The 14,231-nt window shown below is 40.5% G+C and overlaps 1 protein-coding gene across 1 annotated transcript in view; it reads right to left on the reverse strand.

Moving 5' to 3' along the window:
- DENND5A (DENN domain containing 5A) overlaps positions 1 to 14,231 on the reverse strand; it is a 118,930-nt gene that overhangs the window by 54,237 nt on the left and 50,462 nt on the right. Inside the window, exons 2-4 of the mRNA XM_049780668.1 lie at positions 7,045 to 7,116; positions 6,196 to 6,305; positions 3,396 to 4,050 (exon numbers count right to left, since the gene is read on the reverse strand). Coding sequence (XP_049636625.1) covers positions 3,396 to 4,050; positions 6,196 to 6,305; positions 7,045 to 7,116 — 837 coding nt within the window. The remainder of the gene's footprint in view (positions 1 to 3,395; positions 4,051 to 6,195; positions 6,306 to 7,044; positions 7,117 to 14,231) is intronic.

Raw genomic sequence — 14,231 nt, forward strand, 5'->3', positions numbered from 1 at the left:
TGTGGCCCCAAAACCAAAACTAAAACAAACAAACAAAACACACCTGAGCATCACCAGATATGTAGCACCCTAAAATATAAACTCACCCCACCATAGAAGCAAATTACAGCTTGGTTCATTAGTTATTATAATAAAAAAAAACTATTCCAGAAATTTAAGAAGAATGAACAAAAGCTACTGATTGTCAGCCAGGTAAGAAGTTCAACCAAGCATCCTTCATATCTTACTTTGAATGTTGCCTATCACCTTGCTCCTTGTTAAGCATAACATGGTCAAGAAAAAAATGCTAACCAGAAAAAAAAAAAAAAAACTTGAACGCTTGGCAGAAAATACCTCATAAGCTTCTTTGGAAAAAATAAAGACATTTGACAGAGAAGTAAATAACCAGTGGATAAAACTGAGCTCAGTGATTTAATTATTAATTGAAAAGACTAGTTTTGTTAGAGGATGTATACTCCCGGGGCCAGAGCAGTGGTGCAGTGGTAAGGCGTTTGCCTTGCACGAATCTGAACTAGGACAGACTGTGGTTCGATCCCCCAGCGTCCCATATGGTCCCCCAAGTCAGGAGCGATTTCTGAGCACATAGCCAGGAGTAACCCCTGAGCATCACCAGATGTGGCCCAAAAAAAGAAAAAAATAAATGTATACTCCCATGCTCTCTCTCCCCCACTATTCCTCCACTCTTCACAGCCACACCAGCTGCCATCACCATATTCCAGAAAGTTCAAGGTGGCCAGAGTGGAAACAGGACACATGAACTGAGAATGCCAAACAGAAAACCATGACCAATGTGCCTCTAATTCTGAACACAGAACCTCCTGCTAATGACAACTAAAGAAACTGTTCTTAGGAACTGGAAGGAAGCAACAAGAGAAGTCTGGATAATCCTGCCAGAGATGCAAAGATATGAGTGTAGATCAAACTGAACTTGAAGCTAACAGACATATCAAACACCTTAACCCAGCAGCCAGAAACTGGAGCTATAGTATCCCAGGTAGAATACAGGGTGCTTGCCTTGTACCACAGCCAACCAAGTTCAATCCCAGGCACCTTCTATAGTCCTCTGAGCCCTGCTAGGAGTGATTGCTAAGTGGCAGAGATAGGAGTAAGTCACAAAACAGACAACAGTAGCAAGACATGACGTACATTAGCAATTGTAAAATAGGAGAGAATGTATAAGACACTTTGCGACTTTTCTATATACTGGAAGTTATTTCAAAACTGTATGGCAGAACTCCTCCAAGGGGCCAGAGAGACTGTAGAGAGTAAAGAAACTTGCTTCGCACAATGGTTCCATCTCTGTCACCATAGTCTCCCAAGTAAAAGCAAGGCATGATCCCTGAGCACAGAAACAGAAGTAAGCACTAATCAATCGAGTATGGCCCAAACCCCTCCATCACCCAAAAAAACTTCTCCAGGGCCCAGGAGATAGCTCAAAGGTCATGCACAGGTAACATGCAGGGTTCCAAGTTTGATTCCCAACTTGACAAGGCCCCTCAAGCACCACCAGATAAACCAGAGGCATCAGCTGTCTAGTCCACTTAGCCAAGTATTTTCAAGAGTGTCTAACAGCGCCAAAGAGATAGCACAGCGGTAGGGCATTTGCCTTGCATGCAGCCGACCCAGGTCAGATGCAGGTTCAATTCCCAGCATCCCATATGGCCCCCGAGCCTGCCAGGAATTTTTGAGCACAGAGCCAGGTGTAACTCTTGAGCACCACAGGGTGTAGCCCAAAACTAATAATAATGATGATAATAATAAGTTATACATTATTATATTAAATAATAATATATAATTGTATGGTATAATATACATTATATATTATTATATTATACATAATAATATAATAAAAGTTTCAAAGAGTGGCTAACAAAGCAGTGCTTAGAACAACACCCTCCCCCATCTCCCTCATCCAAAATACACTATGGATTCTGAAGTGACAATGGCCTATGAGATGCTGTAAATTCTGGACACTTGTTGAAATTCAAATACTGAGGGCTGGGGTCTAGTACAGTGGAAAAGGCACTTATGTTGCACATGGCTGCTGATCTTGTACTTGCCTTGCACATGGTACTTGGGTTCCATCCCAAGCACCCCATAAGGTTTAGCCAAAAATACACGCCACACACACATACACACACACAGCACACACACACACACACACACACACACACACACACCCTCTAATACCATCTGCTACTACATTTTTGAGCACTCTCTCCATCCACCCAGCTTCCCAGTCACATGCAAGGCAAGTGCCTTCCTCCTATACTATCACTCCAGCCCCTACAGTTGCACATTTTGAATGTGGTACTTTAGTACACTTCCACTGCATGCTAACCAGAATTCACACACTTGCTTATAGGACTTAGTTTTAAGCACTAAAGCACATAGTTTTAGTGCTTGTTGTGGGTCACATGTTTTTAGTTTTAGTGTTTACATAGCTACGCGGTATAATGAAAATTACTTTGTTGAGGCACTAGGAAACCCAAACATCAGAATCACTGGTGCTGTACTATAACATATAGAAAATGCCAGAGATTAAATTCAAATTGCCACTGGCCTCATGCTTGCAAAGCACACACTGTATTACTGACCTATCCACAGGCCTTTGTATTATTAACCTAATCACACCGATAAAATCTGAACCTTCCCTTCCCTATAAACTATTATGTCCCCTGTTTATTTTTTAATAGTAGCCACACTATTCATTACTCAGGGACTCAGAGCTCAGGTTCAGCAATTCTCATTGGCTATCCAGTTTTCCAGGGGATCATCTAATACCAAGGATCAAAAGTAAAAGCCTCAAAGATTCTAGATATGTGGTTTACCACTTAAGCCATATCTCTTGTCCCTTCCCCATTATATCTTTGCTTATTAGGAGAGGAAGAATTAAGAAGGACACATTCAGCAGTCTTTAAGGTTTACTCCTAGCTTTGTGCTCAAGGGACCATGGAGCCCAGTAATGAACCTTGGTTACTACAAGCAAAGTAAGCATCTTACCAGCTGTACCATTTCTCTTGCCCCCAAATTACAACTTCTCCATAGAAATGTACCAAACCTACATGTTATTCATTTTATTGAATTACTCATCTCTCTCACCATCTACCTAGTATAATAACTTGATCCTTGTTTATTTGTTTGGATTTTTGGGTTACACCCAGCGGCCCTCAGGGATTACTCCTGGCTCTGCGCTCAGAAGTCACTCTTGGCAGGCTCAGGGAACCATATGGGATACCAGGAATTGAACTGGGCTCCATCCATTGTTAACTGCGTGCAAGGCAAATGCCCTACCACTGTGCTATCGCTCTGGCCCCATAACCTGACCCTTGTATCTGATATGAAAAGAAAGGAGACTCTACACAAAGAGGGAGATCAGATAAGCTTTTACTTACGTTGTGAGTAGAGCAAGATTTGAAACTCCAGAAGAGCACAGGTAAAAAGCTGAAACACATTTTCTACTCCAAGCAATTCAAAGACTTCTTTGACAGGAAAGTCGAATAGAGGAAGCTCATTAGTACTTGGTCTCTGGCAGATTACTGGCCCATAGACCCCAGAAAATTTCAAGGATCGGCCAGGAGGTGGGAGAGGCACCTCATAGAGTACATTGTATATGTAGCTCTCAAGGGGCAGTGGAGGGGGCTGAGGTGAAGTAACTGCCTGATGAAGCTGTTCCAGCACACTGCGACATGCTTTCATAAAAGACATGGGAGTGATGAGGCAGATACACTTAGATACATAGAGTGTATCCCGGCTAATATCATAAGAGTTGAAACGCTGTAGCTTGGTCCCAAGAGTGCCTTCACCATCCTCCATGCCACTACGGTCTCTACCATCAGCAGAAGTGTGTAGAACATCATACTCGGCGTTATGCATGTGGTAGAGGGTCTGCATTGCACTGCAGATCTGCTTGCTAGTCACTTCTTCAAAAAATGTGAGGGCAAACCCAAATGTCCGAGAGCCATCCTCCCTTGTGATAATAAAGGCATGGAACTGGGGGTCACGAAGATCAGCTTGGGTCTTGAATGCCAGCCCTTTGGGCATGCATAGCTGCAAAAGACAAGTAAACAACTGCTAAGAATACTCATTAAAAATCATTTTTTCAGAATGCTACTACTATGATTTTTATTATATAGCACCTACTCGCTAGTTATTTGGGATGTAATATTCAACACTTACAATATTCAATACCTATCCTAAAAATTCCCCATTTTAATGCAAGTAAATAAAATTACACATGTAAGTAAAATTATATTGTAGGAAGCAGGGCTATAAAGAAGTATATGGGTTTTTGGGTGTGTGTGTGTGTGTTTTAATTTTAAAGCATGTTTATTTATTTTAATTGGGGGCTATACCTAGTGGTCCTTGAAGGTTGCTCCAACTCTGTGCTTGGGAGTTTAATCTGTGTATGTTTTTCTATTTAAAAATAAATTTATCTGAGCATTTAACTTATAAATATACTTTCAAATCTGAAAATACTTATCAGACTGTTAACAATGTTATCCCTGATGAGAAAAGAATAGAGCCAAGCAAACCTTGCTTAATATTTCATCTACTACTAATTTTTTTTTTTTAAAAGAAGTGTATGTTGGGCCCAGAGAGATAGCACAGCGGCATTTGCCTTGCAAGCAGCTGATCCAGGACCAAAGGTGGCTGGTTTGAATCCCGGTGTCCCATATGGTCCCTCATGCCTGCCAGGAGCTATTTCTGAGCAGACAGCAGGAGTAACCCCTGAGCACCGCCGGGTGTGGCCCAAAAAAAACAAAACAAAAAAAAAAAAAAAAAAAAAAGTGTATGTTAAATGCTAGGTTAACAAAGAACTAACTATGCATGAAACATAAAATAAGATTTCATAAACAAATCGATGCTAAAACACAACCATGATAAACAACAAAAATGAGGGTTGTTTTGTTTTGTTTTTGGGTCACACCCAGCAATGCTTAGGGTTTACTCCTGACTCTGTGTTCAGAAATCGCTCCTAGGGGCCGGGCAGTGGCGCTAGAGGTAAGGTGCCTGCCTTGCCTGCGCTAGCCTTGGATGGACCGCGGTTCAATCCCCCGGTTTCCCATATGGTCCCCCAAGCCAGGAGCGACTTCTGAGCGCATAGCCAGGAGTAACCCCTGAGCGTCACCGGGTGTGGCCCAAAAACCAAAAACCAAAAAAAAAAAAAAAGAAATCGCTCCTGGCAGGCTGGGGGGACCATATGGGATGCCAGGATTCAAACCACTGTCTGTTCTGAATCAGCTGCGTGCAAGGCAAACATCCTATTGCTGTGCTATCGCCACAGCAGTGGAGATATCTTGCCAGCCCCAAGTTATTATTTTTGATCCTAGAAGAAAATACACAAAAAGGTAAAAAGAAATCTTGGCAAATTGAGATAGGTAGGTATTAGAAGATAGTTTTAGAGATTATATATAGAAGTCAATAAGATGCAATTTTGTACCTAAAAATAAAATTTACTAGCTCACACTATTCTGTTAACCAAACCTTCACTTTTCATATCAAGTAGGGTGTTTGTTTCACATAAAGAGAAAGATGATATAATGAGGACAGAGATAGACTATTTACACTTTAATTCACATAAATTATACAAAGAAATTTGAAGTTGTAATTTAAACTGATCCAAATCAGTTTCCATTTTCTAGTTTGTTTTTTTTTGGGGGGGGGGGTTGGGCCACACCCGTTTGACGCTCAGGGGTTCCTCCTGGCTATGCGCTCAGAAATCGCCCCTGGCTTGGGGGGACCATATGGGACACCGGGGGATCGAACCGCGGTCTTTCCTACGCTAGCGCTTGCAAGGCAGACACCTTACCTCTAGAGCCACCTTCCCGCCCCCCCCCCCCATTTTCTAGTTTTACTTAAACCTAACTATATAACTAAACTGCCATCAGCCTGAGTTAAAAATACAAGGAGCTGCATACAATATACTGGCCTTGACCTTAATTTCCCAAGGCCTGGGCATTAACAAAAGCTTTGTGGTTTTTTTGAGGGGAGGGGTTGTTTTTGGGCCACACTTGGCAGCACTCAGGTTACCCCTGACTCTGTGCTCAGAAATTACTCTTGGCAGGCTCGGGGAACTATATGGGATGACGGGGATCGAACCCAAGTGTGTCACAGGTCAGCCAAATGCAAGGCAAACACCACAGCTAAAATACTATTATATTACTCTCATTCATACAGCCAATAAATACTAACCATTCCCACTGCATCTTGGTCAAAAGGATTCCATTCTACATTTTCAGGATATCTTGCAAGGACCTTAGATTTGAATGTTCGTCTCAATGGTGTCTGTTCAAAATTTTCTCCTACAAGAAAAAAAATTCATTTCCACAAAGTTCCTTTAAATCACAGGACTATATGCAAGTCTGAGTTTGGTAGTCCAGCAAGGTACAGAATGAAGGCAAAAGGGGTTAGTATGCCAACCATCTAAGAATAGCAAAGGCATTAAAGGTATTAAGTCAGTAAGGAAGCTAAAAAAGTTTAATATGATTAATTTTGGACATCTCTAGCTAGCTGTTTTCTTCAAAATAAAATTAAATGCAATGGTTAATTATCCTAGGAGAGAAGGGAGAAAGCATAAAAATAATAACCAATTATATTAATTTCTTTTTTCTTGAAAGCCACATTTAGTTAGCTCAAAGTCAACTGGTAACATTATAGAAGCATAACTTATCTTAATGTAGAATGGCATATGCATTTCTATTATATCAACAGAAATACAAGTGTTTGAGACATGTAGAAAGCAGATTATAGGGTAAAAAAAAAGCTACTGTCAAGTCAGTATCACTTGAAATTTATCAAATTCTGCTTTTTCCCCCTCCCCCCTCCTAAAAAACTAGAATATAAAGAAACAGAAACGTTAAAGTGAAAAGAGAAAGAACCAAAGAGCCCACCACCTAGAGAAATACAAATGTGAAAATTTTAATTTTGAAAAAAAATAGGCACAAGAAAGTTAAAAGGCAAAAAGAGTATAAAATGCCACTGGAGAGACATGTAAGAACCACCGGAAAGCTTTAAATGTGCTCAGTTTTGTTTTATTTTTACCTTCAGTTGTACTTGAAATGAAAGGGCTGCCACCATCCCTGGCTTTAGAAGCCTGTATGTACTGGCATAATGCTATATAATAAATGAAATAACAAAGTATTACAATACAGCAGTGTTATTCAAACTTTTTACTATTACGCCAGTATGAAACAGTTTTATATCATAAAGAAATAAACAAGCATGAGGTGTTTATATATATTTACCTAAAACAAAAAATTTCACAAAATACTTACCCTTACTTCATGATACTTTTTCTAATTTCTACCCTATCATTAGAATAAAATAGTAATAACTGCAGACCTACTGATGAATTCATTAAGTTTAAAAAATATTAAAATACAGTATAATGGGGCCTAGAGACAGCACAGTGGTAGGGCGTTTGCCTTGTACGCAGCCAATTCAGGACAGACAGTGGTTTAAATCCCAGCATCCCAATGGTCCCCTGTGCATGCCAGGAGCTATTTCTGAGTGCAAAGCCAGGAGTAACTCCTGAGCATTACTGGGTGTAACCCATAAACCAATATAATAATAATAATAAATATAGTATAATGGTATAAATAACTCAATAGATATTAACTAACTATAAAATCACTTTCATCCTGGGGCCGGCGAGGTGGCGCTAGAGGTAAGGTGTCTGCCTTACAAGCGCTAGCCAAGGAAAGGACCACAGTTCGATCCCCCGGCGTCCCATATGGTTCCCCCAAGCCAGGGGCAATTTCTGAGCGCGTAGCCAGGAGTAACCCCTGAGCATCTAACGGGTGTGGCCCAAAAAACAAAAAAAAAAAAAAATCACTTTCATCCAAAAATGTACTGTCCAGATATTACTTTTGGGGGGGACAATGGGGTATATCCAGCAATGTTCAGGATCACCCCCGGTGGTAGTCTTGGGAATCATATATATATATATATATACATATATATATATGTATATATATATATATATATATACAATGATAAAAATTGTATTGGGGTCAGCTACATGCACAGCATTATATCTTGTACGCGCTAAAGAGTAGGGAACAAATTGAATGTAAATATTTTGAATAAATAAGTAGCTATCATAGGAGAATATGTGAAAAACAAAGATATTCAATTGAATATGAATCCTATTTACTGAGTAACTCATATTACATTAAGATTAGAGAGCTAGAGATGAACCAGATGAAGTATAGGACTCTGTTAACATGCTCTAGTTGATAGAAAATAAATTGAACTGGGGATATATAGTACAGTGAGTAAGGTGCTTGCCTTACACACTGGCTGACCAGTGTTGAGTCCTAGCACCTAGCGCCATACATATGTTCCCCGAGGAACACCAGGAGTGATCCTGAATACAGAGTTAAGATTAAGTTCTGAATGATATCCCTTCAATAACAATACTGCAAATCACAGTGTCTAAAAAGAGAGGGGGAGAGAGAGAAAGAGAGAGAAGAACATTGTCACGACGCCGGGCAGAGGAGAGGAAGGAAGAGAAATTTGGGACAATGGAGACAGGAAACATGAACTAACTATAAGACTGAAACTCAATCATGAACAATTTTGAAACCTGTGGGGGAAAAAACAGCTATATTGTTAAAACCATGGTAAAAGCCACAGTATTTAAATAAAGTAAGGAAGAAGCTCTGAGTACCCCCGGATATGGCCCCAAAGCAAAAATAAATATTAGACAACTATGCGTTTCATCAGATGGTTTGGAAACATAAAGGGTTCATGTTTATTGAAGAAAATGCACTCTCTGGACTAGAGAAATACTACAGTGGATAGGGCAACTGCCTTGCATGCAGCTGACCTGGGTATGATCCAGGGCATCTCATATGATATACTGAGCATGGCCAGGAGTCATTCCTGAGTGCAAAACCAGGAGTTAACTACTGAGCATCACCAAGTGCAGTCCAAAAACTAAACAAAACAACAACAAAAAAATGCATTCTCCACCAACACAGAATGGGGATAAACTTAGACAAACAGCCCTTCACTCTAAATCAGTGTTTCCCACTGTGATACCAGCATGGAACTATTGGCAGACGAAAGGGTTGACAGTAATCTTGGAAGCAATGGGGGGGACTTCTGTTTTCAATTATTCCAGGGGCACCTCAAAAGCATTAAGTTCATCATATCCAAACCAGCCTTGCAAGCCATATAAAAGAACTCATAAATTGAAAAGCAATTTCTCCTAGAAGTAGTAAGAAACTAAATATGCAACACAGAAAAAGAAAGAGGAAATGAGTAAGACTGGGGCCCACTAAAATGAATGTAAATTCAATATACCCAATAGATTACAAACCTGAGGACAATCTTAAAACAAAACTATGAAAGAGGGCCAGATCAATAGCACAGCAGGTAGAAAATTTGTCTTGCATGTAAGCCAATTTGGGATCAATTCCTGGCATATGGTCCCCCCAAGCCCTCCAGGAATAACTCCTGAATATAGAGTCAGGAGTAACTCCTGAGCATTGTCAGGTGTGGTCAAAAGCAAAAACAGCAACCATCACCAAAAAAAAAAAAGAATTTAAGAGCTGAAATGATCCCCTGAGTGCAGAGTCAAAAACACCACCTGAACACTACCAGATGTAGACCTCCCCTAAATAATAATAACTTAAATCCTGGGACAGGGAGATAGCTCAAAGGGATGGGCACATATATGCACAGGTCCTAGAGTCAATCCTCATACCATATAGCCTCTTGAATATTATTGTCTCCTAATATTCTTGGTCAGAGTACACTCACCAAGAATCAACTGTTTTTTTCTGTTTACAGGAACCATACATTAGTTTTCAAAATAAACACAGGCTTTAAAATTAAAGGCTGACAAACAATCCTTCAAGAAATAATTTTTAAAAGATAGGTATACAGGACAACTATACTTACATTAGATATCACATATTTCCAGCTTCATAAAGTAATAAAACAGGACTGGGCAATAGTTTAAAGGGCTAGAACTTCACAGTCCCCTTGAGTACAAGAAATGACCCACAACCTAGAAATAAGTCCTTCCGCACTGCCTAGTGTGGTCCAAAAATTAAAAGTACTAAAATAAACATAAAATAATGATTAAGGGCTCAATACAACAAAGACGTGTTAGGGGTCAAAGAGAATACAGTTAAGGTGCTGGCCCACGCAACTGATGCCAATTTAATCCTCAGAACCAAATGTGATCCTCCCCACAAGCACTCCAGGAGTAAACCCTAAGCACCACTGAGCAACCCCTCAAAAAAGATTTTACACTTAATAATATGCATTAAGTGGAGAAATATCAAATCTACTAAATAATGAATAACAGAATATATTAAGAGTAATACGTGAGAGTAACAGTTTTTTAACAACCCACTTAAACTATGGGCAGATCAACTAAATAAAAAATAAGAAAATAGGGGCCGGAGAGATAGCATGGAGGTAAGGCGTTTGCCTTTCATGCAGAAGGTCATCGGTTCGAATCCCGGCGTCCCATATGGTCCCCCGTGCCTGCCGGGAGCAATTTCTGAGCATGGAGCCAGGAGTGGCCCCTGAGCACTGCCGGGTGTGACCCAAAAACCACAAAAAAAAAAAAAAAAGAAAAAGAAAATAACAGTGCACTGAGAGATACAGGGGTTATGGTGCTTGCCTTGCATGTAACTTTAAGCACAGAGCAGGGAGAAGCCCCAGCACGTAATGTGGCCCAAAACTATCCCCCTCAAATAAATAAATAAATATGCATGATCAAGAACAATGGCCTAGAACAAACTAATTTAAAGAACATTTAAAAACATTTCACTTCATAAACAGCAGAATATACTTTATTTTCAAGTTCACACAGAATCTTTCAAAGATGAAGACTATATCAAGTACTTCTTCTAGTTCTATACTATAAAACTATAATACAGGAGGCCAGCTCTTCCCAGGTATGGGGTTAGGGGACACCTCAGACCAGAGGCATTTTCCCTAGCTTGGGGGGTGCTGCTGGGAGGCTTGGCAGGCCTCCAGCTGTTCCCCTATTTCCCCCTGGACTCTAGGCCTGGCCTGAGTGCCACCTAGGGTGGACTGCTATGGGTTCCAGGCTTTCCCCCTCCCTACTCTAGGGAGGAGGAGCAGAGGGAGAAGCTGGGCAGATAGCTGGCTTCTGGTGCTTTGATTCCCCTATTTCCCCCCCTACTCCAGGTCTTCCCTGGTTGCCAGCCCAGGTGGACTCTATCGTGGTCCTCAGGCTTTCCCCCTTTCTCTCCTGACACTAAGTGGGGGACACATGGGGTGGATGGCAGGCCGATGCAGCACTGGTGTATGCTGGGACATTACGTCGTGACATTCACTGGTATTTTTTTTCTCATTGGTCTCCATTTCAAATATATACGGTATATATATATATACGGTACCATATATATTTAAAATAAAATGGGAGAATAGACTCTCAGTTTGGGAAGAGACCAGGTCGCGTGGGGGTACCATATATTTTCAAATAAAAATGAGAGGATGGACTTTCAGGCTGGGAAGAGGCCAGTACTCTTTACCTACTTGTTTACTCTCAGCGGCCTTTTGGCCTCTTCCTTCTTTCATTGTGTAACTGTGATTGCTACCATACTAGGTTTCTGATTAGTTCCTATAAATGGTGACAATTGAGTCCACTGTCTTAAGTTAGATTGAACCGTTCAATAAGGTATTTTGGTGAAAGAGTCCCTCTCTATCTTTCCTTCCCTTTGTTATTTGTTAAATAAGGAAGTTTGTAGAAGTGTCCCTCCATTTAATGTTTATATAAGAACCAAGTCAATTGGATTGTTGGACTTGTTCTAGCATCCCCACAGGCTCCAATCTCACCATGTGATACTGTTCTTCCTTTGCATAGGCACATTAAAATGGGAAATTATATACAAACATGTTCTTATCCTATAGAGATGGAAACACACAAATTTTCTTAAACGGTGACAATTGTGTCCACTGTCTTAAGTTAGAATGTTTATTTTCCCCACTTTTTATCTTTTTTTCTCTTTGTGAACTGTTCAATAAGGAATGTTGGTGAAAGAGTCCCTCAGTTTAATGCCTATGTTTGAACCAGGACACGGGGATTGTTGGAACTGTTCTTGTAGCCCCCTTATGCGCTGATAATGCCAGGTGGCATTATTCCTTGTTGCATGGGCACATTAAAAAGGAAAATACTATACATACAAATAAGTTCTTATCTAAAAGAGATAGGAACACACAAATCTTGTGGTGCAATGGAACCTTACATCCTGATCATTGACATGATGACCTGGCAAAGGCCTCAGAGGTTTGGGCATTTTCCAGTCACCCCTGAACCAGGGAAGCCATCTACGAAACAACCAAAGTTGTCTATGACATTACCTGGAAGCAATCCTCTACCAGGGAAGACCCTAGTGCTGCTCTGACATCGGTTTACTCAAAAGAGTCTTCCCTTAACACTGAGAAGACTTAAACAACAACAACCTGCATACTGGACAGGTCTTTCTGCATTGCCCTTTAATTCTGCGTTGAAATTAGACGCTGCTCGGCACCATCCTGACTTCAATGTAGGATATACAGATTCCAGGACCTTCAATACAGAAACATGATACCAACAACAGAGAATGTGAAATGTATGGGCACTACAGACAATGACCGGGATTGGACAAACTAGTTTGCCTAGAGCCTAGAAATGGTCTTATGTCAGGAAACTTCAGGGGTAGGGTCTCCATGTACTTAGGCCACAGTTTTTCCTTTCCATGACCCCCATACTTTGGTGGGCCCATGTAAACGATAATTGCCACACTAACATTGTTTTTACAGTGCTCCTTTGACTCTAAACCTTTAAGAAACCACTAATAAAAACATCTGGAACTGCAAAAAAAAAAAGGTTTACATTAGTGTTAACATATATGCTTTTATTTTTTTTTATTTTTTTTTTTTTTTTGGTTTTTGGGCCACACCCGTTTGACGCTCAGGGGTTACTCCTGGCTATGTGCTCAGAAATCGCCCCTGGCTTGGGGGAACCATATGGGACGCCGGGGGATCGAACCGCTGTCCGTTCCTTGGCTAGCGCTTGTAAGGCAGGCACCTTACCTCCAGCGCCACCGCCCGGCCCCAACATATATGCTTTTAGTTACACTAGCATTCTGGGGAATAAAGGAGGGAACAGAAATGAAGGGAGGACAACACTGGTGGTGATGGATATTCCCCTGATTCAATGTTAATATGTACCTAAAATACTACTGTGAAAGATATGTAAGCCATCATGAGGAAAAAAATTGTGTTTTACTCAGAAATGTTCTTTGACTTACATATATTAATGTATTATATTAATTATATGTTATGTTACTATATTATGTTATGTCAGTTTAAAAAATAAAAAATAAAATTCAATAGATAATCTATTAAAAAAACTATAATACAACCACAAAAAGAAAATTTCAATACATTCCAAACACGTAGAGATTAAGCAATATACTTCTCGGTAACCTCTGGGTTGATGAGAAAACTTAAAGAAAAAATTTTAAAATACCTCTAGGTTTTGAGTCATTTCCTGGCCCTAATATTTTTTGTTTATTTTGGAATACATCTGGTGGAGGTCAGGGACTACTTCTAACTCAAAACTCTAGGAATCACATATGCTGAAGACTGAACCCTGGCTTCCTATATAAAAAACATGCACTCCAGGCCTAGTCAGATATTTCCCTAGTCCTTTAGGTATTTATTTGTTTGTTGTTAACTGGCTAAAGTTCTTTTAAAGTTCAATAAAGTTTATGGACCAGAGAACTGAAGAACATGACACACAGCAGGTAAGTTGCCTACCTTCCATCTAACCAATCCAAGGATTCAATCCTGGAGACCCCATGGTCCCTGGAGTACCACCAGAAGTATAGAGAGCATGGAAGGAAAACTAACAGGAAAAATAAAGAAATGAGACCAGAAGAAGTAGGAAGTAGGGCCTTGACCTGCAGGAAGCCAACCTGGGTTTGATTCCCAACAAGCCCACCAGGAGTGATCCCTGAACACAAAGCCAAGAAATAAGTCCTGAGCACAGCTGGGCTAAAAACTGGTAACCAAAAACAAAGTTATTAAGTTAGAGGAAGAGGGTTAGGGCCACTATAGTGATGCTTAGGGATCACCCCTTGATCTGTGCTTAACAGTGCCTGGAGACCATGCAATATCAGAGTCAACTAGGGGTCCAACATGCAAAGCATGCTCTCCAGCCCTTTGAGCTGACATTCTTAGCCATCTCCCCA

The sequence above is a fragment of the Suncus etruscus genome, chromosome 9 (genome assembly GCF_024139225.1).
Source record: "Suncus etruscus isolate mSunEtr1 chromosome 9, mSunEtr1.pri.cur, whole genome shotgun sequence".
Lineage (NCBI taxonomy): Eukaryota > Metazoa > Chordata > Mammalia > Eulipotyphla > Soricidae > Suncus > Suncus etruscus.